The sequence below is a fragment of the Schistocerca cancellata genome, chromosome 8 (assembly GCF_023864275.1).
Source record: "Schistocerca cancellata isolate TAMUIC-IGC-003103 chromosome 8, iqSchCanc2.1, whole genome shotgun sequence".
Classification (NCBI taxonomy): Eukaryota; Metazoa; Arthropoda; class Insecta; order Orthoptera; family Acrididae; genus Schistocerca; species Schistocerca cancellata.
Window position 1 is genome coordinate 586,621,329 of NC_064633.1, and position 19,015 is coordinate 586,640,343.

Sequence of the window (19,015 nt, forward strand, 5' to 3'; positions counted from 1 at the left end):
GCCTAACGGTGTGCGGGACCGTAGCCCAGCTTCATGGGACGGTTGCGAATGGTCCTCGCCGATACCCCAGGAGCAACAGTGTCCCTAATTTGCTGGGAAGTGGCGGTGCGGTCCCCTACGGCACTGCGTAGGATCCTACGGTCTTGGCGTGCATCCGTGCGTCGCTGCGGTCCGGTCCCAGGTCGACGGGCACGTGCACCTTCCGCCGACCACTGGCGACAACATCGATGTACTGTGGAGACCTCACGCCCCACGTGTTGAGCAATTCGGCGGTACGTCCACCCGGCCTCCCGCATGCCCACTATACGCCCTCGCTCAAAGTCCGTCAACTGCACATACGGTTCACGTCCACGCTGTCGCGGCATGCTACCAGTGTTAAAGACTGCGATGGAGCTCCGTATGTCACGGCAAACTGGCTGACACTGACGGCGGCGTTGCACAAATGCTGCGCAGCTAGCGCGATTCGACGGCCAACACCGCGGTTCCTGGTGTGTCCGCTGTGCCGTGCGTGTGATCATTGCTTGTACAGCCCTCTCGCAGTGTCCGGAGCAATTATGGTGGATCTGACACACCGGTGTCAATGTGTTCTTTTTTCCATTTCCAGGAGTGTATATATATATCAGTTCATGACATCCAGTCTTACAAATGTACTGTCTCTGATGGACACACGTCCAGATCATCCGCTCTCAAAACTCCGCCATCTCTCTCCCCACATCCACCACTGATGGCGGCTCACCTCCAACTGCGCAGCGCTACGCGCTGTTCACATCCAACTGCCCAACACTACAATAGCAAATATTACAACAATGCCAACCAGCCACGGACTGCACACAGCACAGCCAGTGATTTTCATACAGAGCGCTACGTGGCGTTACCAATATAAAAACCTAAACAGCCTACTTGCAAACTCAACGTCGGGCTTCGTTCTCAAATTTCTAGTTCTTTTAACATAGTCCCGGAAATGCTCGTCAGGAGGTATGGAGACCTCTTCCAGCCAACTCTTAGTAGCACCAATATGAGCGCCCTTACCAGAATACCATACGTGCAAAACTATGACTAAATCAAGACTCTTGTCTGTTACTTCCATAATCTTTGTGTCTTAAAGCTTTTAATAAACCTCCTTTTCCAAGAACTAGGCCCCCGTCAAATTGGGGAATGATCAACAAGAATAAGAAAACAGAAAGAACTTCCAGATCTCGGGATTCGAACGATAACTTATGGTAGACAGTGACAGGAGTTGGACAAATAATGGAAACACCACGAAAAATGCATGCTTCATGATAATACAGATGGTAGCCAAGTCTGCAGGTTGCGCTGTTGTGTTCCACGGCGAACAGCACCCGTGCAATCTTTTCAGTACGTTGCAAAAAATGGCTCTGAGCACTATGGGACTTAACTTCTGAGATCATCAGTCCCCTAGAACTTAGAACTACTTAAACCTAACTAACCTAAGGACATCACACACATCCATGCCCATGCAGGATTCGAACCTGCGACCGTAGCGGTCGCACGGCTCCAGACTGTAGCGCCTAGAACCTCTCGGCCACCCCGGCCGGCAGTACGTTGCAGCTGTCAGTCGCCGCCAGAAGGTGTTCTGAGTACTTGTGAGTGCGTTATGTCGTAGCTGAGCGAATGTAGGCAGGTGCTTCTCTCATCACGGTACCCGAAGTGTTTGGTGTTTCAAGAGGCACCACCTCGAAGATTTATAGAGGACACAGGGAACGCGGAAAGCATTATCCGCTAAGTCACAGCGCTGACGAACGTGTGTGTCGTGTGATCGTGACGGACGGTCATTGCAGAGGATTGTGACGAAAATTAAGGGGACAACGACTGCAAAAGTCACTGCAGAACTGAACGCCACACTTGGGAACATTGTCAGCGCTAAAACCGTATGAAGGGAATTGTGGGGAGAATTGCAATTCGAGGACCGCTCATCAATGCTGTAAATGCCCGTATCATAGCGTGGTGATGCTGAAGTTATGAAATCTAGACTATGCAGTAGAGGAAGACAGTCATTTGGTCAGATGAGTCGCGTTTCATATTGTTTCCGACTACTGGCCGACTTTACATCCCAAGAGTGAAACATGGCGGGGGCTTGGTAATGAGTTGGGTAAACGTATCGTGGTATTCCAGGGGCCTCACGGTTACTCTGCAAGGTCGCATTACTGTCAATGATAGTGTAGCTATTTAAGTTGATCAGGTTCATCCCTTAGCACGATCTTCTCTTGCCAGTGGTTATGCTGTCTTCTGACACGACTTCGCTCCTTTCTTCACACAGCTCTCATCGATCAGACCTGGTTTTGTGAGCACGAGGATGAATTGTCGCATCTGCGCTGGCCAACACATTAACCAGGTTTCAGTTGCATTCGGCCTATGGTTTACTTGTAACGCCGGAAATGCATATCCTCCTATTTCCATCTATTGTACTATAAATTTATTTCCTTATTTTGTTACCTGAAGATATGACATTTCTGTGTCTTTATATATTGTAATTGTTTAATACTTGTGTATATACATATTTATGCATTTATGTCTATGTATAATTGGTTTGTTTTGTAAATATTATTGGTATTTTTACGCTGGGTCTGGCCTAGGGAAAACTATGCTATCGAACGATTACATCGATAGGTCGTGTGGAGAACCGAAGTGTTTAGGATCTTTGGTAGTGTTAACTCTGCCGCATGGAGCGCGAGCAGAGGGAGTCTGGCTGGAGTAGGGCGGTGGAGCAGGTGTGTTGTGTGACGCTCCCGCGAGTTGCCGCGCTTTCGGGGTTTGGCAGCATGTAATTGCGCTCGACTTGCTATGATAGTTTCTGACACGGTGTCGCGGACGGGAAGCATTAGCTGGCGCACATCAAGAGCCCGTTTCGCCTGGTGACCGTGTCGAGAAGAAGGCGCGCCAACATCCAGCTTCTGCAACAGCGACGGCCGACAATGAGTGACTGTTGCCACCTCCTCGATCGACGACTTCAAACCTTCAATCAACCAACAAGGATGACTGGAAGAATGTAAAGTTTTAGAACTGTATGGCAGACCTCAGCTTTTCAAACTGTTCAATTTGCCTCACAAAATTACAGCAACACAGCATGAACCTTTGTTGCTCGTTGTCACAATTGCATTACCAAGCAGGGTCCCTTTCTTTTCCGGAATGAATCCGAGTCTCGTTGAAATTCAAACGCCAGCATTAAAGTAATATCATTCCATTTCACTGCTTTAATTTCAAAGTTCAGTTAAAGTATTCATAGCTGGCTACAATATTTAGGTTACACAGGCACAAATTAAGAGTGCGAGTTTTGTTACCGTATTTTAGCTTACCTGTGACTGCAGCTCAGCTTGGTACGTACTAAATTTTACTATTGTTAATTGTTCAGAATCATTTAATTCAAGTTCGAAGTTAAATTTCTTATTTCTAAAGTGCATAGATTCAAGTAGCTTTTGAAATGATTGTTGAGGTAGCCCAAGACTGACCTTATTTTATTGAATTTCGTAGTGCTTCAGAAACAAACTTCACTATTAATTTCAGTCACTAAATTAACTTTCAATTTTCCGGTTTTATTAATTCTTTTGCTAAATTAAGTCAGAGCGTAGCGAAATTTTTAGCTTCTGACAGTCCGCAGCTGGTGGTCGTGCGGTAGCGTTCTCGCTTCCCGCGCCCTGGTTCCCGGGTTTGATTCCCGGCGGGGTCAGGGATTTTTTCTGCCTCGTGATGACTGGGTGTTTGTGCTGTCCTTAGGTTAGTTAGGTTTAAGTAGTTCTAAGTTCTAGGGGACTGATGACCATAGATGTTAAGTCACATAGTGCTCAGAGCCATTTGAACCATTTTACTTCTGACAAACATTCCGTTTTCACACAACACGTGAAAACCTTCAGTTGCCACGCTCTTAGTGCTAATTAAATGTGCATTAATCTTTCATTTTCAGTTATTATAGTAGTTGTCCATAGGACTGGCGACCGTAATTTTCCCCAAATCTCAAATATCTAATTAACGTCAATTAATTGTTAACGTAACGACCGCACATTTACTTCCTTTATTAACTTTACCCTTTTCTCAAAATTAATTTCCACCAATTTTATTTGCATTTTTCCTTTCATTTAGATGTAACCCTTTCCTCCCTCTTTACCGACAGTCTAACTTCGGTGACGATTGCTTTTCCCAAATTTCCATTAGGTGCACGCGGTTTAATTTTTCACTGTCATTAAGGTCGATCAGTGAGGGGGAGGTTGCAGACTCTTGAGAGAACGATGGGTGATCAGTATCCGCCGCCACAATCGTAACCTGGACGAGCCACTATTTAACAAGAAGAATGGTATAAGATTCATTTGGAAACCATACAAAATCTGTGGTTATCCATTCCGAGAGGGCTGTAAGATGTTTTGAATGGTCACTGTTTTCGTTCCATCAGGTTGGTAATGTGCTGCATTTTATTCGCAGAACGCTTAGAAGATGCAACAGATCTACTAAAGAGACTGCCTACACTACGCTTGTCCATCCTCCTCTGGAGTACAGTTGCGCGGTGTGGTGTCTTTACCAGATAGGATTAACAGAGCACATCGAGAAAGTTCAAAGAAGAGCAAGACGTTTTGTATTATCGAGAAATAGGGGAGAGAGTGTCACGGACATGATACAGGATTTGGGGTGGACATCATTAAAACAAAGGCGTCCCTCGTTGCGTAGGGATCTTCTCACGAAATTTCAGTCACGAGCTTTCTCCTTCGAATGCGAAAATGTTGTCAACTACATAGGGACAAACGGTAATCATAATAAAATATGGGAAATCAGAGGTCGCTTCAGAAGGTACGGCTTTTTGTTTTTTCTTTCCCGCACGCTGCTCGAGAGTCGAATAACAGAAAATATTAGATACAGGCTCCCAGGTAGATGCTATTTTCCTTGACTACGGAAGGCGTTCTATACAGTTCCACACTGTCACCTGATAAACAAAGTAAGAGCCTACGGAATATCAGACCAGCTGTGTGGCTGGATTGAAGAGTTTTTAGCAAACAGAACACAGCATGTTGTTCTCAATGGAGAGACGTCTACAGACAATAAAGTAACCTCTGGCGTGCCACAGGGGAGTGTTATGGGACCATTGCTTTTCACAATATATATAAATGACCTAGTAGATAGTGTTGGAAGTTCCATGCGGCTTTTCGCGGATGATGCTGTAGTATACAGAGAAGTTGCAGCATTAGAAAATTGCAGCGAAATGCAGGAAGATCTGCAGCGGATAGGCACTTTGTGCAGGTAGTGGCAATTGACTCTTAACATAGACAAATGTAATGTATTGCGAATACATAGAAAGAAGGATCCTTTATTGTATGATTATATGATAGCGGAACAAACACTGGTAGCAGTTACTTCTGTAAAATATCTGGGAGTATGCGTGCGAAAAGATTTGAAGTGGAATGATCATCTAAAAGTAACTGTTGGTACGGCGGGTGCCAGGTTGAGATTCATTGGGAGAGTCCTTAGAAAATGTAGTCCATCGACAAAGGAGGTGGCTTACAAAACACTCGTTCGACCTATACTTGAGTATTGCTCATCAGTGTGGGATCCGTACCAGGTCGGGTTGACAGAGGAGATAGAGAAGATCCAAAGAAGAGCGGCGCGTTTCGTCACGGGGTTGTTTGGTAAGCGTGATAGCGTTACGGAGATGTTTAGCAAACTCAAGTGGCAGACTCTGCAAGAGAGGCGCTCTGCATCGCGGTGTAGCTTGTTCGCCAGGTTTCGAGAGGATGCGTTTCTGGATGAGGTATCTATATTGCTTCCCCCTACTTATACCTCCCGAAGAGATCACGAATGTAAAATTAGAGAGATTAGAGCGCGCACGGAGGCTTTCAGACAGTCGTTCTTCCCGCGAACCATACGCGACTGGAACAGCAAAGGGAGGTAATGACAGTGGCACGAAAGTGCCCTCAGCCACACACCGTTGGGTGGCTTGCGGAGTATAAATGTAGATGTAGATGTAGAATTATTGCTAAGGTGGTCCGATGAACCCTTTGCCAGGCATTTGCGTGTGATTTATAGTGTATCCACGTAGATGTAGATGTCTTTGCTCTTCCAATGTTTCTGTCAAATGGTTCAAATGGCTCTGAGCACTATGGGACTCAACATCTTAGGTCATAAGTCCCCTAGAACTTAGAACTACTTAAACCTAACTAACCTAAGGACATCACACACACCCATGCCCGAGGCAGGATTCGAACCTGCGACCGTAGCAGTCCCGCGGTTCCGGACTGCAGCGCCAGAACCGCTAGACCACCGCGGCCGGCATGTTTCTGTCCCCTCCTAGTTCATCTTGCAATAAACAGTGCATTACGACATAAGCGTGCAGGCTTCCCTAGCTATTTTCAACTTTTATTAGAATGTTACAGCGTGTGCTGATGCTGAAGGATATTACAGAAGACTTCGTCCGCTTGTGAACCAGTCTAAGACTTGACCCTGCCACAACTACGTCCTCTTCTCAAACAAGCCGCGACTATTGCACACAGCAAGGCTAATCTGCCTCCGTAAGCAAACTCATTATCAGATTCCGGTGTGGTGACGATCGACCCGAGGAAAGGAGATTGAATTCCTGCCAGCAGAACAGCCAATGGTCGGAAGAATTAAGCTAAAAAAATGAGTATCTACGGTGTCGTACACTTGCCGATCACCAGCCTGGGCGTCAGGGATCCAGGACCAACCAGAAAGCGACCGCGATGTCTGAAGGAGTCAAATGTGAGAGCAGCTTCGGGCATAGCCCAAGGAAACGCCATAGGACGGTTATCGTTACCTGCTCGTAAGAAAATCTGACGGATCAGCGTCGTGAGAGTCCCCGTACGATGCTGTTGTGTGTATCGCTACGCCGGAAAAAAATATAGCGATACTCAAGAAGACCTGCTGCTGAGACAGACTGATAATTCTCAAAACAACAAGTGTGGTAATGAATAGGTGGAAGTACCCATTACTGATTACTCCTTTGCGAAGTTGTGCTACCTTCGAAGCAAAATCACCGGTGATGGACGAAGCACGATGGACATGAAAAACAGACTATCACAGGGAAAGAGGACAATCTTGGTCAAACAGGTCTACTAGTACCGTATATAGATTAGAATTTGGATGAAATTTATGAAAATGTACGGGTGGTTCACAGTATTGTATGATACTGAAACATGGACTATGGGGAAACCAGACCAGGATAGAAGAGCTTTGAAAATAAGGCGGACTGATAATGTAAGGTATGACGAGGTTGCCTGAAGAATCGGCAAAGAAAATAACCTATGGAAAATACCGGTAAGGAGAGGCGCGGGATGGCAGAAGATGTGTTAAGACACCAGGGAATAACCTATACAAATGGCACTAGATGGAGCTGTAGGGGGTAACAACTGTTGGAGGATAACGAAGGAGGAGGTGAAGACTTTGGCGCAAGAGGGGAGGTCGTGGCAGAACGCATCAGCTCAGTCAGGAGACATTATTTATTTTTTTTTCTTTTTTCTTTTTTTTTTAAAAAAAAGAGACTCTATCGTACTACTGGCTGTGAAACATGGGAAACTGCCATAGCCGAAAATATCTATGGCTACGCTTCCAGGAGGAAGAGCATGCAAAATTAATTGTAGGAAGGGTAGATGAAAGAAAGAATCATTGGACATATTCTAAGCAAACGCAAATAATTATCGGAATTGCTAATGGAGAGAGATTTTCGGACGTGAAACAAACTTCGGGGATATCGCAAGGAAGTGTTACGGGACAATTTTTATTCGCCTCGTATATTACTAAGCGGCAAAAAATGGGGAGCTGAACACCTAGTCTGCCTTGCAGGTTGCCTATCTAACAATTTCCAGAGGCAACAAAAAGTTTATATTCAGTATTGCAAAAAATTATTGACCAAATATAGAAATTTAAAATGCTGTAGCAGTTTACTTATTAACGGGCATAATCTTACATGAAAGGTTCAACTCAGTAAGTCAATTTAATTAAATGTAATATATATATATATATATACACTAAACAAAAAAAATATAACCAAATCGGAACAAATTAATTCAAAATAACCAAAACAATAATCAACCTAATTTCCAAAAAAACTTTTAATTTATATATTAAATAAATGAAGTGCCTGATTAAAGGGTTACCTTGATAGGGTAAATGAAGTAATTAAAATTTACCTTCAAAGTTAGAAACTCCGTATATCTCTTGAGGCAATATAATTCACGGTGTGCAAGTTACCCAGATCATATTCAATCAGTATTTCAGAATGAGAGCACTTAATGACTTCCAACAAACAGGCGGCCGCGGTGGCAGAGCGGTTCTAGGCGCTTCAGTCCGGAACCGCGCGACTGCTACGGTCGCAGGTTCGAATCCTCGGGCATGGATGTGTGCGATGTCCTTAGGTTAGGTAGGTTTAAGTGCTTCTAAGTTCTACGGGACTGATGGCCTCAGATGTAAAGTCCGATAGTGCTCAGAGCCATTTGAACCATTTGAACTTCCAACAAACTTAACACATAATTTCAAATCTTTTTCAAAGATTTCTCTGACACTTCCACGAAACAACGAAAGGAAAGAAATTCAGTATGAGGCATGGCATTTAAATTTACTTCCCTATTACTCTATTCGCAACACATTTTGCAGACCATATAGACATATACCAGTGAATGTACGTGCAGAATTATAGCTTTGTATGGCACATAGTTCACGAGATAAGGTGGTGAATTTTAGTAACTGAGTGTTACTTTTAATTCAGCCCACACCTCCATGGTAGCAGAGCAGTGTTTTCCTGCTGTAGTTCCTTGAGAGTAGCAGATTGCACACTCGCTAATGAAACACTTGTTTGACCTGTGCATCTCTGTAACAGAAATATGGCAACAAAATAAGAAATAACAAACGAAACTTATTAATAGTATGTTGCAAATTGGTACCTTGGTACAATTCGATGTGTGGCAGTTCATGTCCTAAACTTAATGCAATGAAATGTAAATAATTTTTGCTGTCTCTGTAACTGTAACTGAGTGACTACAGACACACTTGATAGTCCAGTTAGTTCGTAAACAGCGGCAGCTAAGTCGAAAGACGGTCTTCAGCAAACTGTACTGAGGTGGCTGCAGGCCGTGAACCGAACTGTCTAGCTGCCAGTCTGGAAATGCCAGTGTGTCCGCAGCGCGTCGTGTTTCAGTGCCCGTCGGCGGAACGATTTTCGTGTCTGTCCGTACGAGGTGCAAGCAGAGCAGTCTGCCGTCGGCAGCGCCCCCAAAGGCAGCTGCCCACACAGTCGGCGGACGTACTCGCGTATGACACGCTGAAGGAAATGACGCAGAAGCGGGAAGAGGTGTGCCCTTGTGAGCGCCACCTGCTGTCTTCCTATGGGACTGAGGCAAGCGGCTGCGCCTGTGTGGTGACGGACTCCCGTGGTACTTACTGTGTGCCTCTGGCTTGGAACGCAACAGATAATGAGAGTACTTACAAGGAGACGGCACGACCGTGGGGTCCGGGATTTGTCCGAAATTTTGTGTAGTGAAAGAGGACCCGTAACACCCCACGTGCTTAAAATACAGGGTGATTCAAAAAGAATACCACAACTTTAGGAATTTAAAACTCTGCAACGACAAAAAGCAGAGCTAAGCACTAGCTGTCGGCGAATTAAGGGAGCTATAAAGTTTCATTTATTTGTACATTTGTTCGCTTGAGGCGCTGTTGACTAGGCGTCAGCGTCAGTTGATGCTAAGATGGCGACCGCTCAACAGAAAGCTTTTTGTGTTATTGAGTACGGCAGAAGTGAATCGACGACAGTTGTTCAGCGTGCATTTCGAACGAAGTATGGTGTTAAACCTCCTGATAGGTGGTGTATTAAACGTTGGTATAAACAGTTTACAGACAATGGGTGTTTGTGCAAAGGGAAAAGTTCTGGACGGCCGAGAACGAGTGATGAAAATGTAGCACGCATCCAGCAAGCATTTGTTCGCAGCCCAGGAAAATCGACTCGCAGAGCTAGTAGAGAGCTGCAAATTCCACAATCAACATTGGCACTTATCTGTCCGTAACTTCCCGAACATCAACTACCCGAGGCGATGGATCGGCCGCCAGGCAGCCCGTGACAGAGCACTTCATCACTGGCCTCCAAGAAGCCCTGATCTTACCCCGTGTGATTTTTTCTTATGGGGGTATGTTAAGGATATGGTGTTTCGGCCACCTCTCCCAGCCACCATTGATGATTTGAAACGAGAAATAACAGCAGCTATCCAAACTGTTACGCCTGATATGCTACAGAGAGTGTGGGACGAGTTGGAGTATCGGGTTGATATTGCTCGAGTGTCTGGAGAGGGCCATATTGAACATCTCTGAACTTGTTTTTGAGTGAAAAAAAACCTTTTTAAATACTCTTTGTAATGATGTATAACAGAAGGTTATATTATGTTTCTTTCATTAAATACACATTTTTAAAGTTGTGGTTTTCTTTTTGAATCACCCTGTATTAGGACGCACTACTCGGAAAATCCCCAGAAAACTCGATCCAAAGTTTCTTAGATGCCTTATGAGTGTAAAGTGTTAGTCCACTGGCGAGCCGCCGTCTGGCCTACATTGTTAGAGGTCGAACCCTTACGCCAGAGGTCTCGGGTTCCATTCCTCCTCTGGCACTTTTTTTTTCTTCTGTTGCTTGCAAAATTGCAGCGCATTGTTACAGGAGAATCGCGAAATTAATTTCCGGGAAGACTGTATAAAAATTCATTCTATAATTCACCATCAGTTATCGTCACCAATATTCCGAGACATGATTCAATATGCCTAGTTTGCCTCAAAATTATCAGAAACTCAAAACATTTTCGTAAATGTTAATGGGGCAAATTTTTGTACAGACGTGTTGCAAACGCCCTGTGATTGTAAAAAAAATCCGCTTTTATATGTTGCGCAAGATGTCGCAAAATTATTGCTTCATTCGTTTTTACGATAATTACCACTGCAGATCTTGTTTATAATTATTATATGTATAAAAATTGAATATCTCACAATCCAATTTGTTATTCTGATTAAAAACCCAATGATTCTCCTTATATACTTTACAATGAAAAATGGAAAACCCACCGCCATGAATTGTGTTGTTGGACAAAAAGAAAATAATTTTTATTCAATAACGTAACTAATTTGTTAAAGATAATGTAGGTTTGGGAAACTTTCTGAATAATTGGTGGAATAACAAAAGAAAATGAAACAGAAGAAAAAAAAGTGCCAGAGGAGGAATAGAACCCGAGATCTCTGATGTAAGAGTCCGAGCCCTAAACATCAAGGCCAGATGGCGGCTCGGCAGTGGACTAACATTGTATACTCATAAGGCACCTAAGAAACTTTGGATCGATTTTTCCCGGGATTTTCCGGGTAGTGCGTCCTAATATTTTAACCACGTGAGGGTCCTCTTTCACCACACAAAATTTCGGACAAATCCCCGACTCCACGCTCATGCCGTCTCCTTGTTAGTGAATCCCAACATAAGTAGGGTTTTACGTCTTCAACTACAAAGATTTAGCGTTATTAACGGCATGTGTTTAACACGTTAATTCACTTCTGAACTAATATCACGTTTTCGGTTGTTTTTACGTGAGAGTTCGATTCTTCAAAAATCGATGTGGGGTTACTACTACACAACAATGACCTCCGTCAACAGGCTCTTAAGCGCCCATTGGTACCGCCGATCACCGTGTCATCCTCGCTCAGTATGCACGGCTTTGTAGTGTTGAAGGTGAACTGCGAGGAAGGGTTGGTATAGCTTTGCGAAACACACTGTACTTGCTTCTTATGCTGTAGTTGGGTAGACAGTCTGGGGAATCACCAGTTACCTGTTGAGCTTGCAAACCTCTTAAGGGGGGAAGTGACCTACTTTTTCTCACACTTCCACACTCCCCTCATTCCCTCCACGCTGTTCCACCACCAGAACACAGTTTACCTCTTATGACGGTTCTATTGTACTTAAACGGTGTAAGACGTCATGGTCTCCTGACCTTCATTACTTACATATTCCGCCCTCACAATCATATTCCACACAACAAGACGCTTCATTCGAACCCGAACTCGATAAGATAAACTCAATGTTGTATGAATTCATGTAAACGATATGCAAATAACAAGTGTGCACTGGGGTTGAAATACTCGAGGCTGGCGCACACACATACATTCCAGACACGATGGCCACAGGAGCTTTTAGTTCGAGAGAGGCAGATCACACACCGGGAGGCTGGTCCCTTCAGAGGACAGGTCAACCTCGGCCGCCCGTGGAGCAGACAGCGTGTGCCCGAGTGAAAGGGGGAACGACCCCGTGTTCGGCTTTAAAGCAAATTCCGCTACATTGTGTGGGAGCATCCAACCTACGCATTCTTTACACATAGCACACAGTTTCAGAGATTTTCACAGGGAGACAGCACATACCAAACGCCGATACTACAGATTTCCGGATTGGTCGCCTTAAACGAAACGTCATTCTCCCGTTTTAGAAGAGCAATACTGATTGGCAGACGATATTTCTGACGCCTTGAGCTGAAGGAGTAATGGAAGAGACTGAAATATATACCCCTTCACATCTGGCGTGGAGAGGCGCTGTTCCATTGTCACTCTTGGAGCGAGGAACAAGTCTCTCCTCAGGACTTCACTGGGAGAGCACCTCTGTCGAGAGCGAATCTAAGTGGAACTCTATATTGAGTCCTTGCGATTAAGTGTTGTTCACTGTGTTGGCCGACACACTTATTGTGCGGTGTGAATGGACAGAGTTAGTTTTTGAGTGGCATCGCGGTGGACTGGTTACCTCACCGGTGTACCACGCCAATAGTTAGACTAGCGGTGAATAGGAATCCTTGACTTCATCAAGGCGTAGGGAGAGTTTGATTGGCGAAAGTCAATCCAGATAGAATGAGAGTTATCTTATTTGTCAGCAGCGAGCGGCGCAGACAGCAGTCTTCACAGCTTACGGTATTGTACGCTACAGCTTTTGCGAGCCCCATATTTCCTCCACAACAGTACACTTCACTGCATTTCACACGCGACAGCCTCGACCATACCTAGCAACATTCTTATGGATAATTATTCAAGTTGAGTAGGCGCCCCTCTCAGCCATTCTGCCAAGTCAATCACAATCTTAAACTTTGTATAGAAATTTCATTAGCGAATCCTATCCTTGAGAGGTAACTTCACATTCCGAAAAGAACCAGGATATAACTTGTTCAATTCATAACTAAAAGTGCCATTGTGATTTCTCAGAATTTTTGCAAAATAAATAATAATTTTCGTTAGTTTAATGTTTTTTCTTACACTAACTAGCACTACTCCAGTACCCAAGTATCCCACTAGTTACATAAAAAATCTTGTGAATTTTTGTGTCAATTCCATTACAGCGGACGACTCCAGAAGATATTTATTGCTGAAAGGTTTTCAGGCATTTCTCTTTAGAACGTTAGGAGCGTCTGTCTGACTTCTGTAGTAGTGTGGGGGTGGAAATTGCATCTTGCAGGAGCCACAGGGTAGAGGGTACATCTCAGATTAATCCGTTGCACAGAATAACAGAATAGCAGATCAACCCCACGCTCACAATGGGGCACACACATTTGATATTTATTCTTAACCTCGCTTCATTTAAGAATAAACACATCAAATTCTCATGATCTGAACCCAGTAGAACGCGTCTGGGATGCTAACAGGCGTCAGCTGCGCGCCAATCAACCACCGGCACGTCATGTGCTGGACCAGTGTGACCTGGTGCCACGTACCTCTGCAGACTTACCGAGGACTTGACGAGTCCACTCACAGTCGCTACTGTACTGCGCTCCAGAGGTCTACCAACACCCCATTAAGCAACTGATCATAATGTTTTGGATCCTACTACTGTTCCACATCATCATCATCAGCCTATTCGGTCACTTGGTGATGAGGTCTCTTTCAGTCTGCGTGCAACATATTTTCCCCGCAAGTTCTTCCACTTCTGCCACTATTGAGCTTCCCGTCGCCAGTTCAATGCGGCTGTCTTTCTTAAATCTCTTGCCCACCCATCTGGTGATCTGCACTTGGTGTTTTTTTTTGGTGAATTGGAGTCCAGTGTAATACTTGTATCGTCCACCTGCCATTTTTTGACGACACGACCAGCTCACTGCTATTTCAAGGTACTCACTCTTTCCATTACGTCATTAATCTTTGTTGCCTGTTTGGTATCAACCGATAGCTTTCTGTATTGCTTTGTGCAGCCCAACATTGAATTTTCCATTTCTCTTTGCATGACTAACAACGAATCATTTAATGTACATGTGTCACAGCCATAAGCTGTTAGGCCGGCTGGGCTGGCCATGAGGTTCTAGGCGCTACAGTCTGGAACCGCGTGACCGCTACGTTCGCAGGTTCGAATCCTGCCTCGGGCATGGATGTGTGTGATGTCCTTAGGTTAGTTAGGTTTAAGTAGTTCTAAGTTCTAGGGGACTGATGACCTCAGAAGTTAAGTCCCATAGCGCTCAGAGCCATTTGAACCATAAGCTGTTACTGGCAGTAAACATTGGTCAAAAACGGTTTTCTTCAGCTCGGTCGATGTCTTAGACTTCGAAGCTGGCGAGTATCTTCCGCAACCTTGCCAGCCTAATTTACTACGTCGAAATATTTCTGGTTTTAGATCTCCTTTCATATTTACAAGTTGACTCAGATAGACATATGCTGAGACCCTTTATAGTCGCGTATTTCCAACAGAAATACACTACTGGCCATTAAAATTGCTACAGCACGAAGATGACGCGCTACAGACGCGAAATTTAGCTGAAAGGAAGAAGATGCTGTGATATGCAAATGATTAGCTTTTCAGAGCATTCACACAAGTCTGGCGCCGCTAGAGACACCTACAACGTGCTGACATGACGAAAGTTTCCAACCGATTTCTCATACACAAACAGCAGTTGACAGGTGTTGCCTGGTGAAACGTCGTTGTGATGCCTCGTGTAAGGAGGAGAAATGCGTACCATCACGTTTCCGACTTTGATAAAGGTCGAATTGTAGCCTATCGCGATTGCGGTTTATCGTATGGCGACATAGCTGATCGCGTTGGTCGAGATCCAATGACTGTTAGCAGAATGTGGAATCGGTGGGTACAGGAAGGTAATACGGAACGCCGTGCTGGATCCCAACGGCCCCGTATCACTAGCACTCGAGATGACAGGCATCTTATCCGCATGGCTGTAACGGATCGTGCAGCCACGTCTCGATCCCTGAGTCAACGGATGGGGACGTTTGCAAGACAACAACCATCTGCACGAAGAGTTCGACGACGTTTGCAGCAGCATGGACTATCAGCTCGGAGACCATGGCTGCAGTTACACTTGACTCTGCATAACAGACAGGAGCGCCTGCGATGGTATACTTAACGACGAACCTGGGTGCACGAATGGCAAAACGTCATTTTTTCGGATGAATCCAGGTTCTGTTTACAGCATTATGATGGTCGGATTCGTGTTTGGCGACATCGCGGTGAACGCACATTGGAAGCGTATATTCGTCATCGCCATACTGGCGTATCACCCGGCGTGATGGTATGGGGTGCCATTGGTTACACGTCTCGGTCACCTCTTGTTCGCATTGACGACACTTTGAACAATGGACAAATTTTCAGATGTGTTACGACTCGTGGCTCTACCCTTTATTCGATTCCTGCGAAATACGGCAGTCAGTACTCTTGATGAACTGTGGTATCGTGTTGAAGCTGGATGGGCAGCTGTACCTGTACAGCATAGATTTCTTTACACTTTATGACCGGTATGCCTAACTAAAAATTCCAAGCATGTTTGGTAAACCAACATATTACCGCCACTCACGTATGGACGACATTACCTTCGAGGTTAAATGAAAAAAATCGACTTATAGAAGCAGAGACAGTCATTCCTTCTTTGTGCCATTCAGGTTAAATAGGTGGATGATCAAGAAGCAGAAGTGTGTTACGGGGAGGCGATGATGATGATGGTATACGATGTTCACTACTTCACATGCCGTAGGCGGTTTCCACTATAAATACAGGAATGAACGAGACTTCCATATATGAAATAGTATTTCGGATCTGAACAAGCTGAATATTCCACAAACTGCGTAGCATACGCTACAAATAAAGGTATTGTTTTACCTGACAAATGCGTTATCCGACATCGATTTTATTACGTATTGGCGCGAGCAGTAAATTGAAGTTCGTGCAACGAATTAAAGCGGAATGATGAAATTGGATTTGAATAGAGATGCATGGCTTTTATCGTTGCGGTTGTAACTGTTAAAATGTTTAAAATACAGTGGACTATCGGTTATCTCTGGAGCTGTAAACGTATCTAGGCGCACTAAAAACGCCAGAGTTTTTGGGAAGAAAGTAAACAATATTGTTAACAGCGTGGACCTAATTTAACTTGATTTTTAAGAAATCTCGTCTTTTTAAGGCTGACAGACAAACTGTCCTAAATTACAGTAAACCTTTATCGTAGCCTATACAGGTAGATCAGCTGAATCCACAAACGGATCTTTGTGAGTTTCAGACGTGCTTGTGCAGTCTCTCATTCGTTTCAGTCAATTTTTTTTTATTTTTCTCCAGATGACTATTCTTTTGCCATTCCCTTTAACTTAATAACACAACAGATAAGTTATCGAAAAGGAATAATTAGTGCGAGTTTATTAAAGTGATTGGCGTAAGTTGTAACGTTAGATGCGTGTCATGAAATTTGTTGTCATCGAGACAACACTAAAGAATATACATTACCGGAAAAAATTAGTAATCGTCAAAAGAAGAGAAGATGATCTTCACTATTCTGGACTAAATCTCACTTTGGCACAGAAAGGGATGAATCATGCTGCCACAAAAATCTTTGGTCATTTGCCAAGTAGCATTAGAAGTCTGACAGACAGCCAACCAACATTTAAAAGCAAGTTAAAAGACTTTCTGAATGACAACTTCTTCTACTCAATAGATACATTTTTAGATATGAAGTAGTGACAGTAAAAAAATAATTATTATTAGTTTGTGTAAAGAAAACTTATGTTAATGTGACACGTTCCACATCATTACGAAATGTCGTATTCATGATCTATGGAACAAGCATTTATGTATGTACATATGTATGTATGTATGTATTCCGGAGTGTTAGGCACGCGCATTTCTTGCGCCGTTCCATACTTTTATCTGTATGCTACTAAGTGCTTGGCGTAATTAGTCTAACCTTGTCTCCGAGCCCTCACGGGTTCGATACGTAGACGGCTGTAGTGTCTTCCTAGGTCCCTCCCTGGACTCCGGTTCTTGAAACTTGGTCCGTAGGCTTTAGCGAAACAGTTGACGACTATCCTCAAGCGTGTGCCATTTCAGGCCTCCACGCACATTCATGACGCTCTCCCGTGAGTCAAGCGATCTTGAGACCGCTCGTTGAAAATTTCCTTTTAGTCCTAATTAGCATGGTTCCCAGACACATGAGGAGTGGACTACGCTCCGCCACACTAGTGCTTTAAATGCAATCTCCTTTGGAGAATGACGACGTTTCGCAGTATCCAACGATTCAGAGTATGTGATCGCTCATGTCACATTTCCACACTCAGATACTGTATGAGTTACTTGATTTCACTTGTGACTCACTCCACAACATATTGTTATTGGAGTTGAAAATCCAAGATGGCGCATCCTCTTGAGGAGATGGGCCCTTAACGTTTACAGTTAGTGAGCTGAGGCAAGTGGTGACGATTTGGTTGTCGAGTATGGAGACAATTACCTGAAAAAGAATGGTCCTGTTATCAAGAGGCGTTGCAGTGCCAGTGTGGGCAAGGCAACTTACAAGATGAAGCCCCGAAGTGGCCTCCGTTCCCAGCGAGGATCCAAAAATTGCCACCAAGTGGGAAAGGGGAGGAAAACCACGGTGTAACGTCTCGTCGACGATGACGTAGTCGGAGATGAAGTACAAGGCAGGACTGGCAAGGAACGTCGGCCGTGCCCTTTCAGAGAACTCACAGTGACATTCGCCTTAAACCGATAGGGAGACCACAGAAAATGTAAATCTGGATGGCTGCAGGGTGATTTGAACCGTCATCCTCCTGAATGCGAGTCCAGCGTCTGTCTTATACCGACTGTGCCACCTGTCAGAGTTCTGGAGGGAAGCGTTCACTGAGTGGGCGTTTCGACCTCGTGCGTTATCGTGTTGGGGCATATACTGTATTCAAACACTATGAATCACCTCGAAGGGAACCATCTATTCATACGTAATCAGCATGGTTTCAGAAAACATCGTTCTTGTGCAGTGCAGCTAGCTCTTTATTCGCACGAAGTAATGGCCGCTATCGACAGGGGATCTCAAGTTGATTCCGTATTTCTAGATTTCCGGAAAGCTTTTGACACCGTTCCTCACAAGCGACTTCTAATCAAGCTGCGGGCCTATGGGGTATCGTCTCAGTTGTGCGACTGGATTCGTGATTTCCTGTCAGGAAGGTCGCAGTTCGTAGTAATAGACGGCAAATCATCGAGTAAAACTGAAGTGATATCAGGTGTTCCCCAGGGAAGCGTCCTGGGATCTCTGCTGTTCCTGATCTATATAAATGACCTGGGTGACAATCTGAGCAGTTCTCTTAGGTTGTTCACAGATGATACTGTAATTTACCGTCTAGTAAGGTCATCCGAAGACCAGTATCAGTTGCAAAGCGATTTAGAAAAGATTGCTGTATGGTGTGGCAGGTGGCAGTTGACGCTAAATAACGAAAAGTGTGAGGTGATCCACATGAGTTCCAAAAGAAATCCGTTGGAATTCGATTACTCGATAAATAGTACAATTCTCAAGGCTGTCAATTCAACTAAGTACCTGGATGTTAAAATTACGAACAACTTCAGTTGGAAGGACCACACAGATAATATTGTGGGCAAGACGAGCCAAAGGTTGCGTTTCATTGGCAGGACAATCAGAAGATGCAACAAGTCCACTAAAGAGACAGTTTACACTACACTCGTTCGTCCTCTGTTAGAATATTGCTGCGTGGTGTGGGATCCTTACCAGGTGGGATTGACGGAGGACATCGAAAGGGTGCAAAAAAG

The 19,015-nt window shown here is 44.4% G+C and overlaps 1 protein-coding gene across 1 annotated transcript in view; it reads right to left on the reverse strand.

Annotated features, from left to right (window-relative positions):
- LOC126094888 (integral membrane protein DGCR2/IDD-like) overlaps positions 1-17,600 on the reverse strand; it is a 267,285-nt gene extending 249,685 nt beyond the window's left edge. The window contains exon 1 of the mRNA XM_049909525.1: positions 17,576-17,600. Coding sequence (XP_049765482.1) covers positions 17,576-17,585 — 10 coding nt within the window. The 5' untranslated portion in view covers positions 17,586-17,600. The remainder of the gene's footprint in view (positions 1-17,575) is intronic.
- Positions 17,601-19,015: the final 1,415 nt, after the last annotated feature.